Source organism: Bos javanicus, chromosome 7, assembly GCF_032452875.1.
Source record: "Bos javanicus breed banteng chromosome 7, ARS-OSU_banteng_1.0, whole genome shotgun sequence".
NCBI lineage: Eukaryota > Metazoa > Chordata > Mammalia > Artiodactyla > Bovidae > Bos > Bos javanicus.
This window is the reverse complement of record NC_083874.1, coordinates 16,564,514-16,577,838: the sequence shown is the minus strand read 5'-3', so window position 1 is coordinate 16,577,838 and position 13,325 is coordinate 16,564,514. Positions and strand designations below refer to the sequence as shown.

At 56.5% G+C, this 13,325-nt stretch overlaps 1 protein-coding gene across 1 annotated transcript in view; it reads left to right on the top strand.

Moving 5' to 3' along the window:
- The first annotated feature begins 6,992 nt into the window (after positions 1-6,992).
- Positions 6,993-13,325, top strand: part of FBN3 (fibrillin 3) — a 69,830-nt gene continuing 63,497 nt past the window's right edge. Inside the window, exons 1-8 of the mRNA XM_061422362.1 lie at positions 6,993-8,388; positions 8,528-8,610; positions 9,102-9,200; positions 9,383-9,478; positions 9,722-9,817; positions 11,573-11,770; positions 11,882-12,007; positions 12,147-12,272. Coding sequence (XP_061278346.1) covers positions 8,192-8,388; positions 8,528-8,610; positions 9,102-9,200; positions 9,383-9,478; positions 9,722-9,817; positions 11,573-11,770; positions 11,882-12,007; positions 12,147-12,272 — 1,021 coding nt within the window. The 5' untranslated portion in view covers positions 6,993-8,191. The remainder of the gene's footprint in view (positions 8,389-8,527; positions 8,611-9,101; positions 9,201-9,382; positions 9,479-9,721; positions 9,818-11,572; positions 11,771-11,881; positions 12,008-12,146; positions 12,273-13,325) is intronic.

Here is a 13,325-nt window from a genome sequence, read left to right as displayed (position 1 = left end):
CTAGATTCCACATGTTGCAACTAAAGATTCCATGTGCTGCAATTAAGGCTCAGTGAAGCCAAACAAATAAAGTAAAAATAAGTTCTAGGTAAGTTTAAAAAAAGAAAAAATAAATTTTATCCCAGTCCCCCAAATAAATAAAAAGTAATAAAAATGATAATCATTAAGAGGTACTTCTTGGTTTACAAGTAAAACAAATGTTTCCAAAGAGGAAAAAAAGCAAGGACGAACAATGCATATGGGGGCCAGCATTTGTGTTCATGGTTGAAGAATAAAGAATATATGTGTACGTATCAAAGACAGGGGTTTCTGCTGTCTCCCTCTGCTCAGCAGACTGAGGTTTGCTGCTTTGTGAGTCAAATCTGCCTGTGTTCTTTAAGGCTCTGGGGACGGGATGAGTGACTTGGGGATTCTGTGCCTCCATTTCAGTTCAGTTCAGTTCAGTTCAGTCGCTCAGTCATGTCTGACTCTTTGTGACCCCATGAATCGCAGCACGCCAGGCCTCCCTGTCCATCACCAACTCCCGGAGTTCACTCAAACTCATGTCCGTGGAGTCGGTGATGCCATCCAGCCATCTCATCCTCTGTCGTCCCCTTCTCCTTCTGCCCCCAATCCCTCCCAGCATCAGGGTCTTTTCCAATGAGTCAACTCTTCCCATGAGGTGGCCAAAGTACTGGAGTTTCAGCTTTAGCATCAGTCCTTCCAATGAACACCCAGGACTCATCTCCTTTACCCATCTGTATAATGGGAACAGAAGAGCCTGCCTCAGGGGTCTATTGTGAGAATGTGTAGAGGGGGCTGTCATTCCTGCAGAACCAGATAGGGAGGCCGTCTGGGTCCAGCTGTTCTCTCCGCTCCTCCTAGCCTGCGCCTGACCTTCTCGGGGCCTTCCCAGGGAACTCCAGAACGCACCACTCCCCCCGCACCCTGCCACCCCGCCCCAACCCTGCCTCATTCCCAGGCATCCAGCCAAATTCCCTGGCCATGTGCTCCATCCTCCCTAAGCCCAGCTGCTTCCTGTGCTCAGACAAAGAGAGCTCTGTCCCCAGACTACCAGGCCACCCCCCGCGGCACAGACTGCAGCCCCCCCCCGTCCCGCCATGTGTCTGTCCCCAGCCCTGGCCCTGTGCTCCTGGGCACACGCTGCCAGCCATGTGTCCCTCCTTCCCTTAGACTCACGTTACTGGCATCTACGAGTCTTCTAGGCCTGGACACATACAGCTGAGTTCTGTCTGCAAGAGGGCAGTCCAGGACAGTACCGAAAGTCATGGGGCTGGGGGGTGATGTGGGGAGAAAGAATAGAGCTAGAATGACTCAGACATTGCACAGTGACCCTCCAGGATGACAACAGTGTGGGGCGCTCAGCGGAGGATGAATGCTGTGACCATGTGACAGGGACAGGAGACAATGAACAGGAACAGGGGGTGATGTAGACAGTGTGACAGCAGCAGGTGCCCCTGAGGAGGCAGTGTGACAGCAACAGGTGACAGTGTAAGAGGACAATACCCGAGGGATTGGTGTGATGTTGGTTGGGCGGTCGTTTTACAGTGATAAGGGACAGCAGAGAGCGAGGCAGTGAGAGATGACAACACTCAGATACAGCCATGGTGGGGACTTCAGTGGTGGTCCGGTGGTTAAGACCACACTTCCAGTGCTGGGTGCACGGGTTCAATCCCAGGTCGGGGAACTAAGACCCCACATGCGGTGCGGCATGGCCAAAGAAAAAGACTGCCTCGGTGATGACGGTGACAGCATCAAGGGAGACGGTGGGGCAGGACCAGCGACTGGTGACGAGACAGAGCCAACACAGCATATGGGACTTTTGCTGCCTCCTTAGTCAGAGGACTAAGATGACCTTTCCCTGGGTCTCGGACATGCCCCCTTCACAGGGCAGATCAAATGACAAAATTTCAAGACACTGGATCTCCATTCTCCCAGGCACCTTGCTGCAAGGTGGGGGCATAAGCACCCCCCGCCACAGTCCTCCAGCCAAGTGACTTTGGCCCCAACTTTGATGGATGGTGGCATCAAGAGTGGGACCCCTTTGAAGGATGAGGGAAAGGATAATTAGGGAGTTTGAGATAGGCATGTGCACACTGCCATATTCAAAATGGATAACCAGGGTCAGGAAGATCCCCTGGAGAAGGAAATGACAACCCACTCCAGTATTCTTGCCTGGAGAATCCCTTAGACAGAGGAGTCTGGTGGACTACGGTCCACAGGGTTGCAAAGAGTCGGACACGCTGAACCAACTTAGCATGCATGCACAGGGAACTCTGCTCAATATCATGCAGCAGCCTGGGTGGGACGGGAGAATGGATACACGTATATGTGTGGCTGAGTCCCTTTGCTGTCCGCCTGAAACTATCACGACACTGTTCACAGGCTATACTCCAAATAAAGTAAAAAAAAAAAATTTTTTTTAAATTAAGTGGACTCCCCTGGGTTCTGTTTTGCTGAGGTTGGCTTCAGTTTGGTTTCCAGAGTCCAGGATTGCCAAGCACCATTTGAACTGGAGCAGAGAAGGAATGGATGGTGTTTCAGTAGGACCAGATCTCTGGGTGGTTTGGGGGTGCCTCTGCTGGCTGCAGGACCCCAGAGATCCTGTACTCCACCAAGCACCCTTTCTGCCAAGACTGATTTCTGTGGCTTGCTCTTTAAGAATCCTGACACTCTGGGTGATGGTGTTTGTGGGTGACAATGTCACGGCAATAAGGGAAAGGTGTAATGGTAACAGGAGGCCACACGAATGTCCCAGGCAGGGGAGCAAACCAGAAAACAGCAAGGTGTCGGCTGGATGGGAGACAAGGAGGTGATGGCAGAGGGGGACGCTGACGGGTCACCGTGTAATAGGAATCTGGCAGTCAGTTGGTGTTGACGGGGAAACTGTGACTTGCTCTGCCCTTGTGGCAGTGTTGGGGGTGGCATTGGCAAGCTTGGGGGGAGGGTAAGAGCGCCCACATGGCTTCACGATGGTGTAATGTAGTGAGTGACCCTGTCGGTAAGGGGCAGGCATGCAACAGACTCGTGCAGTGGAAGGCAAGAGGGCACAGCAGCAGTGAGGAGGATCCAATGGCAGCAACAGCCCCTGCTGTCACGGTCCCTTTTGTGTGTCACTAAGACTTCCAACGGCCCCACACTGCCTCTGTCTCACCACACCTGACCGGTTGCTCCTCCCCTGGTTTCCAGAGAGCAGGTGGGGGGAATTTTTTGTTTTTATTACTTATTTATTTTTGATTGCACTGAGTCTTTGTTGCTACAAGCAAGCTTTCTCTAGTTGTGGCGAGCGGGGGCTACGCTTCAGTTGTGGTGCTTGGGCTTCTTATTGCTGTGACTTTCTCACATGGTGGAGCTCTAGGCACGTGGGCTTCAGGACTTGTGGTGCACAGGCTTAGTTGCTCCGCAGCATGTGGGATCTTCCTAGATCAGGGGTCGAACCTGTGTCCCCTGCAGTGGCAGGCAGATTCTTATCTACTGCACTACGAGGGAAGTCCAGGTAGGGAGAATTCTAGAAGGAATGGCTGCCTGATGCACCAGCCTTCCATGGGGCTTAGCCATGGAGGTATTGGTCGTGCGTGTCCCCAATGTGGGACCGTCCCTCCCCACCTTCCACATGTAGACTGGGCTGTTTCTGGGGCAGCAGGAGCCTAGCCCAGTGCCCATGTAAGACATATTTGGTGGCTGAAGAACAGACCAGGGTGGACCTTGGCAAAGGAGCCTAAGAGAGACAAAGGCGTTCTAGGAAAGCTGACTCATCCTCGGCAGCCCCTGACCCTTCCCACACTGGAATCCCATACCTCTGTCAACTTGATCTTGGGGTTCCTTCGCTAGCCACTCTCCCCACATCCTACCACCCCTCCTGACCCTCCTCATGGGCCCCAGGAACTCTGTTTCAGCCAGGATGTCCTCAATCTTGTCCCTAAAGTTTCCCTCTGCCTCATGCTCCTCCAGCCCAGCCCCGGAGCTCTCACTGCTCCCCAGACCAGTTCTAGTTCTCCCCATGGAGAACCTTCTAGAGTGACTCCTCTTCCTGGGAGCCCATTAGGGCTCACCTCAGGGGTGGGGCATAGCCCCTCTTGTCCATGATCTGCTGCGCAGGCTCCTGGCCCCTACTCACCCCTCCAGCCTCTATTTGTCCTCTTTCCCTTTCTCCCCTCCCTGAAAGCTCCAGTCTTACTCAGTTCCCACATGTTCCACACGCTCCTGTTTTTGGGCATTTGCCTGTCCTACCCTCCGCTTTTCATGGGTGTTCCTTTCCACTGAAGACTGATGCTGAAGCTCCAATACTTTGGCCACCTGATATGAAGAGCCGACTCATTGGAAAAGACCCTGATGCTGGAAAAGATTGAAGGCAGGAGGAGGAGAGGGTGACCGAGGATGAGATGGTTGGATAGCATCACTGACTCAATGGACATGAATTTGAGCAAACTCCAGGAGATAATGGAGGACAGTGAGTTGACATTACTTTGCCAACAAAGGTCTGTCTAGTCAAAGTTATGGTTTTTCCAGCAGTCATGCATGGATGTGAGAGTTGGACTATAAAGAAAGCTCTGAGTGCCAAAGAATTGATGCTTTCAAACTGTGGTGTTGGAGGAAACTCTTGAGAGTCCCTTGGACTGCAAGGAGATCCAACCAGTCCATCCTAAAGAAAATCAGCCCTGAATATTCGTTGGAAGGACTGATGCTGAAGCTGAAACTCCAATATTTTGGCCATCTGATGTGAATAACTGACTCATTTGAAAAGACCCCGATACTGGGAAAGATTGAAGGCAAGAGCAGAAGGGGGAGACAGAAGATGAGATGGTTGGATGGCATCACCAACTCAATGGACATGATTTTGAGCAAACTCTGGGAGATGGTGAAGGACAGGGAAGATTGGAGTGCTGCAGTACATGGGGTCGAAAAGAGTCAGACATGACTTAGCGACTCATCAACAACAGCAACAATTGAGCCTTTAAGACTCCCATTCCCAGGCAGAATGCTTCTTTCTTTCTTGCCCTCCTAGAGTCCTTCTCTCTGGTCCAAGACTATCAGAGTCAGGTCTGTCTCTTGGGGCCTGTATTGGGAGATTATAAGAGTTCTCTCTCTCCTAGAGTTTTTTGGTGATGAAATGAGATTATACGTGGGACTTCTCTGGTGGTCCAGTGATTAAGAATTTGCCTTTGAATGCAGGGGACTTGGGTTCCATCCCTGGTCAGGGAACTAAGATCCCACATGCTTTGGAACAACTAAGCCCTCATGGCCAGCAACTAGAGTCTATGCATTGCAAAGGAAGATTCTACACGAGGCAACAAAGATCCTGAGTGCCCCAACTAAGACCTGATGTAGCCAAATAAATAAGATAATGTGTATGAAACTCTTAACAACATGCCTAGCCCATAAGCACCTGCTAAATATTACCTAAAATGGTTATTTGCTCTTTATTTTTTACATTCCAGAAGTGCTATGATGGAGGCACCATCAGCATAATCAGTTTTGGGAATTCAACAGGGTAAACTAATTATTTTGGCATGGGCAGGGGATTTTTGAACTGGACTTTGCCAGATGCATAGGAGTTTGCTGAGGGGACTAACAGCCTCAGGTCCAACAGCTTCTGACTAATCTCCATATCAAGGATGGCAGGTGGTGTCTGTTCTCAGAGGTGGGAAAGCAGTGGGGAAAGCTAGAAATTTTTGTTTGGGATCTGAGTTCCAGCTAGAGAGCAGAAATTCTGAAATTCAACTTCTGTGACAGCTGGAGAAGCTGAGGCTCAGAAGGGCTAGACCTTTGGACTCTTTAAACTTCGTTTTGAGAATCAGATTTAAAAAAAAAAAAAAAAAATGCGGACCTCCTTCCCAGAAAAGGCATCTCTGGTCAGCTTTTTGCCTACATTGTTAGGGGCTTCCGGAGCTTAGTCTAGTTAAGAATCCAGGCTCCAGGTAGCCAGGTAAGATTCCCCAGTCACCCTTGGAATTCTCCAGGCTCGTGGGAGAAGGCGGCGGCTCCGGGAGAACACAGGAAAGAGCCTCCAGGTGAGTCCTGGGACCTTTCAGGCTGGATCTCTTCCAGGCCACACCAAATCACAGCCCCATCTTAGGGCCACCACCAGCTCAATTTCTACCCCAAAACGCGGTCCCCACAGCCTCCCCGCGCCCCGTCTCAGGCAGCGCCTCGGGTCTGTACTCCCGCCCCATCCCATTTCTTCAGCCCCTCGGAGTTTCACCCAGAGCCCCAAGCCCTCCTCCAGCTCCAGCCCCTCCCCGAGGCCCGGGATCTGAGCCTCCGGCCCCCCGCCCCGGGAGCTTCTGAGGTGCAAACGCGCCCTCCCCCAGCTCCTCCCGCCCTCCGACCACCCCCCCCGCCCCCCCACCCAGAGTGGCAGCTCTGGGCTGGGAACTCAGCGGGGTCGGCCTCTCGGTTTCGCGATCCCGCCCCGGGCCCCCCGGCGCCGCGCCGAGCGGGCCCTCCGACGCCGAGCCCCGCGCGTCCGCTTGTCTCGCCTGCCTCCACGCGCGCCGGCTGGCAGGTAAGGGACGCGCGGGGCCAGGGGCAGGCGGAGGAACCGGAGAGCAGCGGGTGGGGGGAGGCCGAGGCAGGAGGAGGGGGCCGGGGCGACGGAGGGGGAGGGGATTCCTTTGTTTGCAGCCGGCGGCCCCGGCCCCAGCCCCCTCCCCTCCCCGCGCTCCTCTCGGCGCCGGCGCTGGGGCGCGGGGACCCGGAGGCACCGGAGGGGCTCGGTCCAGGGTGCGAGCGCGGCCAGACCCACACCCGCAGGTGAGGGCGGGACCGAGCCTGGTGGCGGCTCCCGGGCCTCTGTCCCGGGCCCTGCCCGGTGGAGAACGCGGCCCGCGGGCTCGGGGGGCGCGCGCGCCCTCCCCACTAGCCCCTACATCTCGTTCGCGGATCCTGGGATTCCTCGCTTTCCGCCCCTCCGGTTACCCCCACCCCTCTGCCGCCTCGTGGAGAGCGCGCTGTCCCATTCATTCCATAAGCTCCTGGGCGCGGTTCTCAGAAGCAAAGTTGAGGGGTGAAGGAGGGAGCTGGGTCAGGCCACGCCGGAGACGGAGGTCCCCCGGGCCCCGAGGCTGCGTAGAGAAGGCGTCCTCCGAGCGCAAAACAGCCTGGACGGCTTGGAAGCCAGAAGAGAGTGCCCTTGACTAGTGGGGCCGACTTTCTCGCTTCCCCGCCAGAGGTGACAAAGGTCTTTTCCTTTTCCGAGGACCTGAAGACCACCTGGTCAAACTCTCATGGCCCAGAGAGGGGCAGCCACCAGCCCAAGGGCACACAGCACACTCCCCATCCATTCTGCCTCCAGACCCAATTCCTTTCCTCCCTAGTGCGGAAAGCTGGACTTGAAAGGGGCCCCGTGATGGCCACTTGGTCTACCTTCTCTTCCCCAAGGGCCCAGCTCCCGTCCTCCTAGCCTTTGTCCAGTCCTCTCCCTGCCAGGAGTGACTGTGTTCCCATCCCCTCCCTCCCGTCCTTCCAGGTTCCAGAGAGAACCAGGCACCTCCTGGAGCGTAGGGTCCCCTTGATTTTCTTTCCCCCCATCTCCTCTGCCTGGACTTCAGCTCCCACTCAGCCCCTTACTAAATGTGTGTTGACCTCAGTTTGCTCCTCTTTGAAGTGGGCGCAATAGCTGTCCCTTCCCTGCTGGACAGAGGGGTGTTCTTGCCAGTGGGAAGTTCCAGTCTGTGCCCCAGAGCTCCTGCAATCCTGCTTAGATGCCTGGCCCAGCCTCCTCAACTGCGTACTTCCTCTGGGGCCCTTATATGCCCTCCTGCACGCTGGCATACGTCCACTTCTGCCCTTGTTTCTCCCACTTAGAGTCCTACAAGGGCTCTCCACTGCCCTGACCTACAAGTGGGAGCTCCAGTACACAGGTATGCCCTCCTGAAACACCGCAGCCGCCACCTGCCCCTCCTCTCCACTCAAAGGTCCAAGGTCTTCTTGCCTTTGCTCCCAGGGTGCTGTCTCTGCCTTGACACCCTCCTCTCAGTTGACGCCATCACTGAGACATCACACCTCCTCCGGGAAGCCTCCCCTGACGGTTCACCTGCTTGCGGATTGGGGTTGGATGCCTCCTTGGGCCCCCATCAGCACCCAGTTTCTCCATCCGGGCAGCCTTCCCACCGCTCCTGGTTCTCCTGGGTGCCCAAGGGCTTCTTGGGGTTGACTCCGCCTCCTCTCCGCAGCCTCCGAGGGACGTATCATGATTCTGGAGGGTCCGTGCTTGACAAGGAGAGGAGCCAGCCCCCTCACCGTGGCCCGGGGCCCTCTGGCTCGGCTCCTGCTGGCCTGGACAGCGCTGTTGTGCGTGGCGGGTGTCCAGGGCCGTTGGGATGGGGCTGTGCAGCCTGCCGGTCTCGGAAGTGTGCGCAGGCGTGGCAGCCCTGGCTTCTTGCAAGGGTGTGTGGTACCCGGGATGCTGAGAGGCCCCTGGGATCTGGGCTGGGCCTGGGCTGGGCCATCCTGCTGGGTGGGAGAACGAGGCCCAGGGGACGTCCAGCCAGGTAGGGGCTCACCTGCCTCTCCTGCTCTCCTGAAGGCCTAACGTGTGCGGCTCCCGCTTTCACGCCTACTGCTGTCCTGGCTGGAGGACGCTGCCCGGTGGGAACCAGTGTGTTGTGCGTGAGTGCCGCTGCCTTCCGGGGGGCTGGGGGCGGGGGTGTATGGAGTTAAGCCATGGAATTGGCCTTGCCTGTGTCCTCAGGCTCCCAAGCCACCCAATCATGTTTCTTTGCCTTACAGCTTCCCTGTGTCTGTCTGCTTGTCAGTCTGTCTGTCTTTCTGTCTTGGTCTTTCTCTAAGTCCCTGTCTCTGTGTCTATCTCTGTCTTTTTCTCTGTCTCTTTTTGTTTCTCCACCCACACCCTATTCTAGTGGGTCTGGAATCTGACTCTGTTCGCAAGAGACCTTCCTTCTCACCGCCCCCCTACCCCAGCACAACAGCCAGCATACCAGTACCCTCCAACTTCTGTCCTTACTGCTCAGTGATTCGGGCCCAAAGAACACCTCTGTCTCCCCGCGGCTCCAGCAGAGCTTTGGTCCTCCGGGCCCACAGGGGGTGGGGATGGTAGAAGATTTGAATCCTGGCCTTGACCGCCGCCTGCTGCCCTCCAGCCATCTGTAGGCACGCCTGTGGCCAGGGCTTCTGTTCCCGACCCAACCTCTGTGCCTGCGCTGATGGGAAGCTGGCCCCCAGCTGCGGGGTGAGCCGAGGTGAGCAGGAAGTGATCCCCACCCCAGGGGCGGGAAGAGGAGGTGAATGGCTTCTGGAAGCCTCTGGAAGTTTCCAGGCTGGTTTTGCTGAAGGACCAGAGCCAGGCTGGACACTTCTAATCCCAGAGCCTTGAGCAGGTATCTCAGGGCTTTCCTGTGTGTGCCCTGCTCCCTGCTCACAGGGTCAGGGTGCAGTGTGAGCTGTATGAATGGGGGCAGCTGTCGAGGGGAGTCTTGTCTGTGCCAGAGGGGCTACACAGGCACCGTGTGTGGGCAACGTAAGTACCCCCCATGCACACCTGGGCTTGGGACCCCGGAGGCCAGGTCTCTGCTATCGTCTGCCTACTGCCCACCGGTCCCTCTTCTGGGACCAGGATTGGAGGGGACACACTCATTGTTACAATCTTATCCCTCGGTCTGGGCTGGGTTGCGGGGATTCCTGTGTGAAGAAATGCTCACTCGGGCCTCAGCTCCCTCTACTGTTGGGGAACCTCAGGCCACCCCCTTCCCTTCCTCCACAGCTGTCTGTGACCACGGCTGCCACAACGGGGGCCGCTGCATTGGGCCAAACCACTGTGCCTGTGTGTACGGCTTCATGGGGCCTCAGTGTGAGAGAGGTACCAAGCTGAGCATGGGGAAGGGGTCAGCAGGGAAGGGGCACTTCCTGAGATGTGGTTGGACCCCTGGAGGGTCCAGTAGACCTCCTCTCTACTGTCCTTGCTGCTCAGAAGGACAGAGAAACTGTCTACTCCCGGGAAGGAAATCAGGGAGGGCTTCCTGTAGGAAGGGGTAAGTTGGAGTTCATGAGATGGACAAGGCCCCTTATGCTGCACCCCTACTGTCAAAGTGACCCCACAGGCTGAGGTGGGAGGAGTCACCTGTTGCGAGACTGTCACCCAGGCAAAGACAGTGGTTGCAATGAGAAGTTGGATGCAGGGCGGCAAGGGAAGGAGACAGTGATGAACTTCAGGTGTGCTCTGAAAACTGAGGGGCAGGTGGGTGCAGGGAAAGGCAAGACACTCAGGTTGTGTTGGCTGAGGAACCTGTGGGTCACCAAGGGGGCAGCTGGATACCCAGGTCTGGGGCTGCCACATCTATGGGATCTGAAGCCCCATGGATGTTTGAGGTTCTTGGGGAAGAAAAGGGGGGCGTGATTTAAGGGTCCACCAAAGAAATGGAGCCCAGCCACCAGCATCTGGGAAGGAGAAGGTGAAAAGGAGTGTGTGGCGATGGGGATGCCCAGGCCAGTGAACCACCAGAGTGCCTTGCTTGGCCAAGGAGCCCAGAAAGGCAAAGACGGGAAGAGCCCTGGGACTGACCCCAGCACAGGGGCTGCTGCTGAGGCCCATCTGTGACTGGAGCCAGTTTGGGGAGGGTATAGCCACAAATCAGAAGCTGGAGGGGCTATGGGTTGCCTGGGTTCCAGGGTGGGCTTTGGGAAACTGGATTTGGCAAGAAAACAGAGCTGGAATTTGGGCTGACAGAGGGGGAGCAGTCAGGGTGGCTGAGGGAAAGTGAAGATTAGTGGGGAGGGTGAGAGAGGAGGGGCCTGGTGTGGGGGCTGGGAGGTGGGGGCCCTAGAGAGAGGCAGGGCTGGGTGCTAGGCAAGAATGAGTGGGGATTCCAGGGTCCTGGGAGGCTGAGGTGAGTCTGGAAACTCTGTTTTGCTTAGGGAAGTCAGGCCTGTGTCAGAGCTCCTCTCCATACGGGCCTGGGGGCTGGCTTTGGCTTCTCCTTCTGGGAGGGGCTTCCCTTGGTCCAATGCCAGCCCCTTGATTGGAGCCATCTGGAGCATGGAGCCAGGAAGTCACATCTGGGCCCATGCCCGGTGGTGGGGGGACTGATGAGACCACCTTCGGCTGGGCGGGGATTCAGCGATGAAGAATTGTAGGTTCAGAGCATTTGGTGGATGCTGGGTCCCTCCCGGAGTCTGGGAGATTCGGCAGAGACGGAGGTTGCTCAGGGATGGGACCAGCTCTCTAGCAAAGCGTCCGTGGGTCCCTGCCCAAGCCTGCAGGGAGGGTGGGCCTGGGGGAGGCGGGGGGTTCTCCAGACATGCTCTGAGCTCTGTAGGCTTGGAGGTCCTGGCTTCTGTTGGAGGTTGGTTGCACATTGCTTTGGAGAGAAAGGGTTTTGAAAGATGAATAGGAGTTCATCAGGTAAGGGAAGGGAACAGTATGAGTAGAGGCTTGGGGTCAGGGGAAAAAAAACAACCTGGTGTGTTGGTATAGGGAGGCTGGGAAGGTGGCCACAGCAGTAGTCCAAGCCAGAGAGGTGGAGGCCTGTGCTGGGCCTGATGGGATGGAAGTGCAGAAGGTAATGGGGGAGGTGGGGCAGGTTGAGGCCAGCTGCCACATCCATCTGCCCTGCAGACTACCGGACGGGGCCCTGCTTTGGTCGAGTGGGCCCTGAGGGGTGCCAGCACCAGCTGACAGGCCTCATCTGCACCAAGGCGCTCTGCTGTGCCACTGTGGGCCGGGCCTGGGGCTTCCCATGTGAGCTCTGCCCAGCTCAGCCACATCCCTGCCGCCGGGGCTTCATCCCCAATATTAACACGGGGGCCTGCCAAGGTAAGTAGAGGGGGCCAATATGTGAGGACAGAGGTCCTGGGAACCAGGGCTGAGTGGGAGCCCTTGGCAGCTTTGGTTTCCTCCTCTGACGGGCCTCTCATCCCCTTGCAGATGTGGATGAGTGCCAGGCTGTGCCAGGCCTGTGCCAGGGGGGCAGCTGTGTCAACACTGTGGGTTCCTTTGAGTGCCGCTGTCCCACTGGACACCGGCTCAGTGAGAACAGTGCCAAGTGTGAAGGTGGGTGATGAGGAGAGGTTGGGACCTCCTCTCTGCTCTGCTCTGAGCGGCTCAGTCTCCCCCTGAAGGGAGGAGGAGGAGGTGGGATAGGGCTGGTGGGGGACCGTGCCTGGCTCTGACCCAGCATTGATCTGTATAGATGTGGATGAATGTCTCAGTGTGCCAGGCCTCTGCTCCGGGGGTGACTGCACCAACACAGTTGGGAGCTACGTGTGCACCTGTCCCCATGGTTATGCCAGCAGCCTGGACGGCACTCGCTGCCTAGGTGAGCCAGGGCTCGGGGTAGGGTAGGGGGCTGAATGGGCAGATGCCAGGTAGGAGACAGACCCCTTGCTCATCTATCTCTGCAACCTTCTGGCCCTAGGGCTTCTCTAGCCCTTCAATTTCTATGTCCTTCTGTGTTTTTGGACCCTGGTTTCCATCCCCTCAGAAATTCTGGCTCCTTACACTTTGGTCTTTATGCTCTCTTGACCCCAGTCTGCAAGCCCCTCTAGCCCCCATCTCTAAGGCCTTTAGCTCTCTGGTCTCTTATCTTGGTCTCCTGGCTTCAGTGCATTCCCCCTCCCCCATGCCCTTCTACCCCTAGGACTCTATGTCCTTCTGGCTTACTGGGTGGTTGTCATTCTTGCCTTCCTGGCCTCTGTTTCTATGCCCCTCTGGCCCTCTGCCCCTCTAGCCCCCATCTCTATGCCCTTCTGCCCCCTCTAGCCCCCATCTCTATGCCCCTCTGGTTCTCTGTTCTCCATCCTCCATCTGTATGTCCTTCTGCCCACTGGACTCACTGGCCCCAGTCTCTGTATCCCTCTTTCCTCTCCTGAAGACTTTTAAAAAAGTACCCATCTTCCCCTACACCCTGTCTTTGAGATAACTGAGGCCCTGAGAGGGGAGGTTTGCTTGAGCCAAATCCACGTGTAGAAGAGATAGTTACCCACACACAGCTCCCCAGACCCCTCACCCTGCTGCCACCAAAGTGGAGGCCTCTGGTCTGTGCCTCTCCCTGGATACCCACCCTCCTATAATCCCCCACACCCCACCTGGCTGGGGCAGGGGGATCCTTGGGCTCTCTCTCTCCATCCTGTTGTCTTGATGAGCTGCTGGTTAGACTTTAGAGGCGGCTGACAGGGCTAGCCAGAAACACTTGTGATGCGGTATGGGCAGAGCCTAGGTTTGGTGAGACAAGGTGGGCTTGGCAGGTCTCCAGCACCACCTGGGCCCCTCAGGCTGGATCTCTACTAGGCAGGACCGAGAATGTTGTGTTTGGTGTTCTGCCAGTGTGCCGTGGCCAGTGCCAGACCTATTTATTCCTCCACCTCTTGGG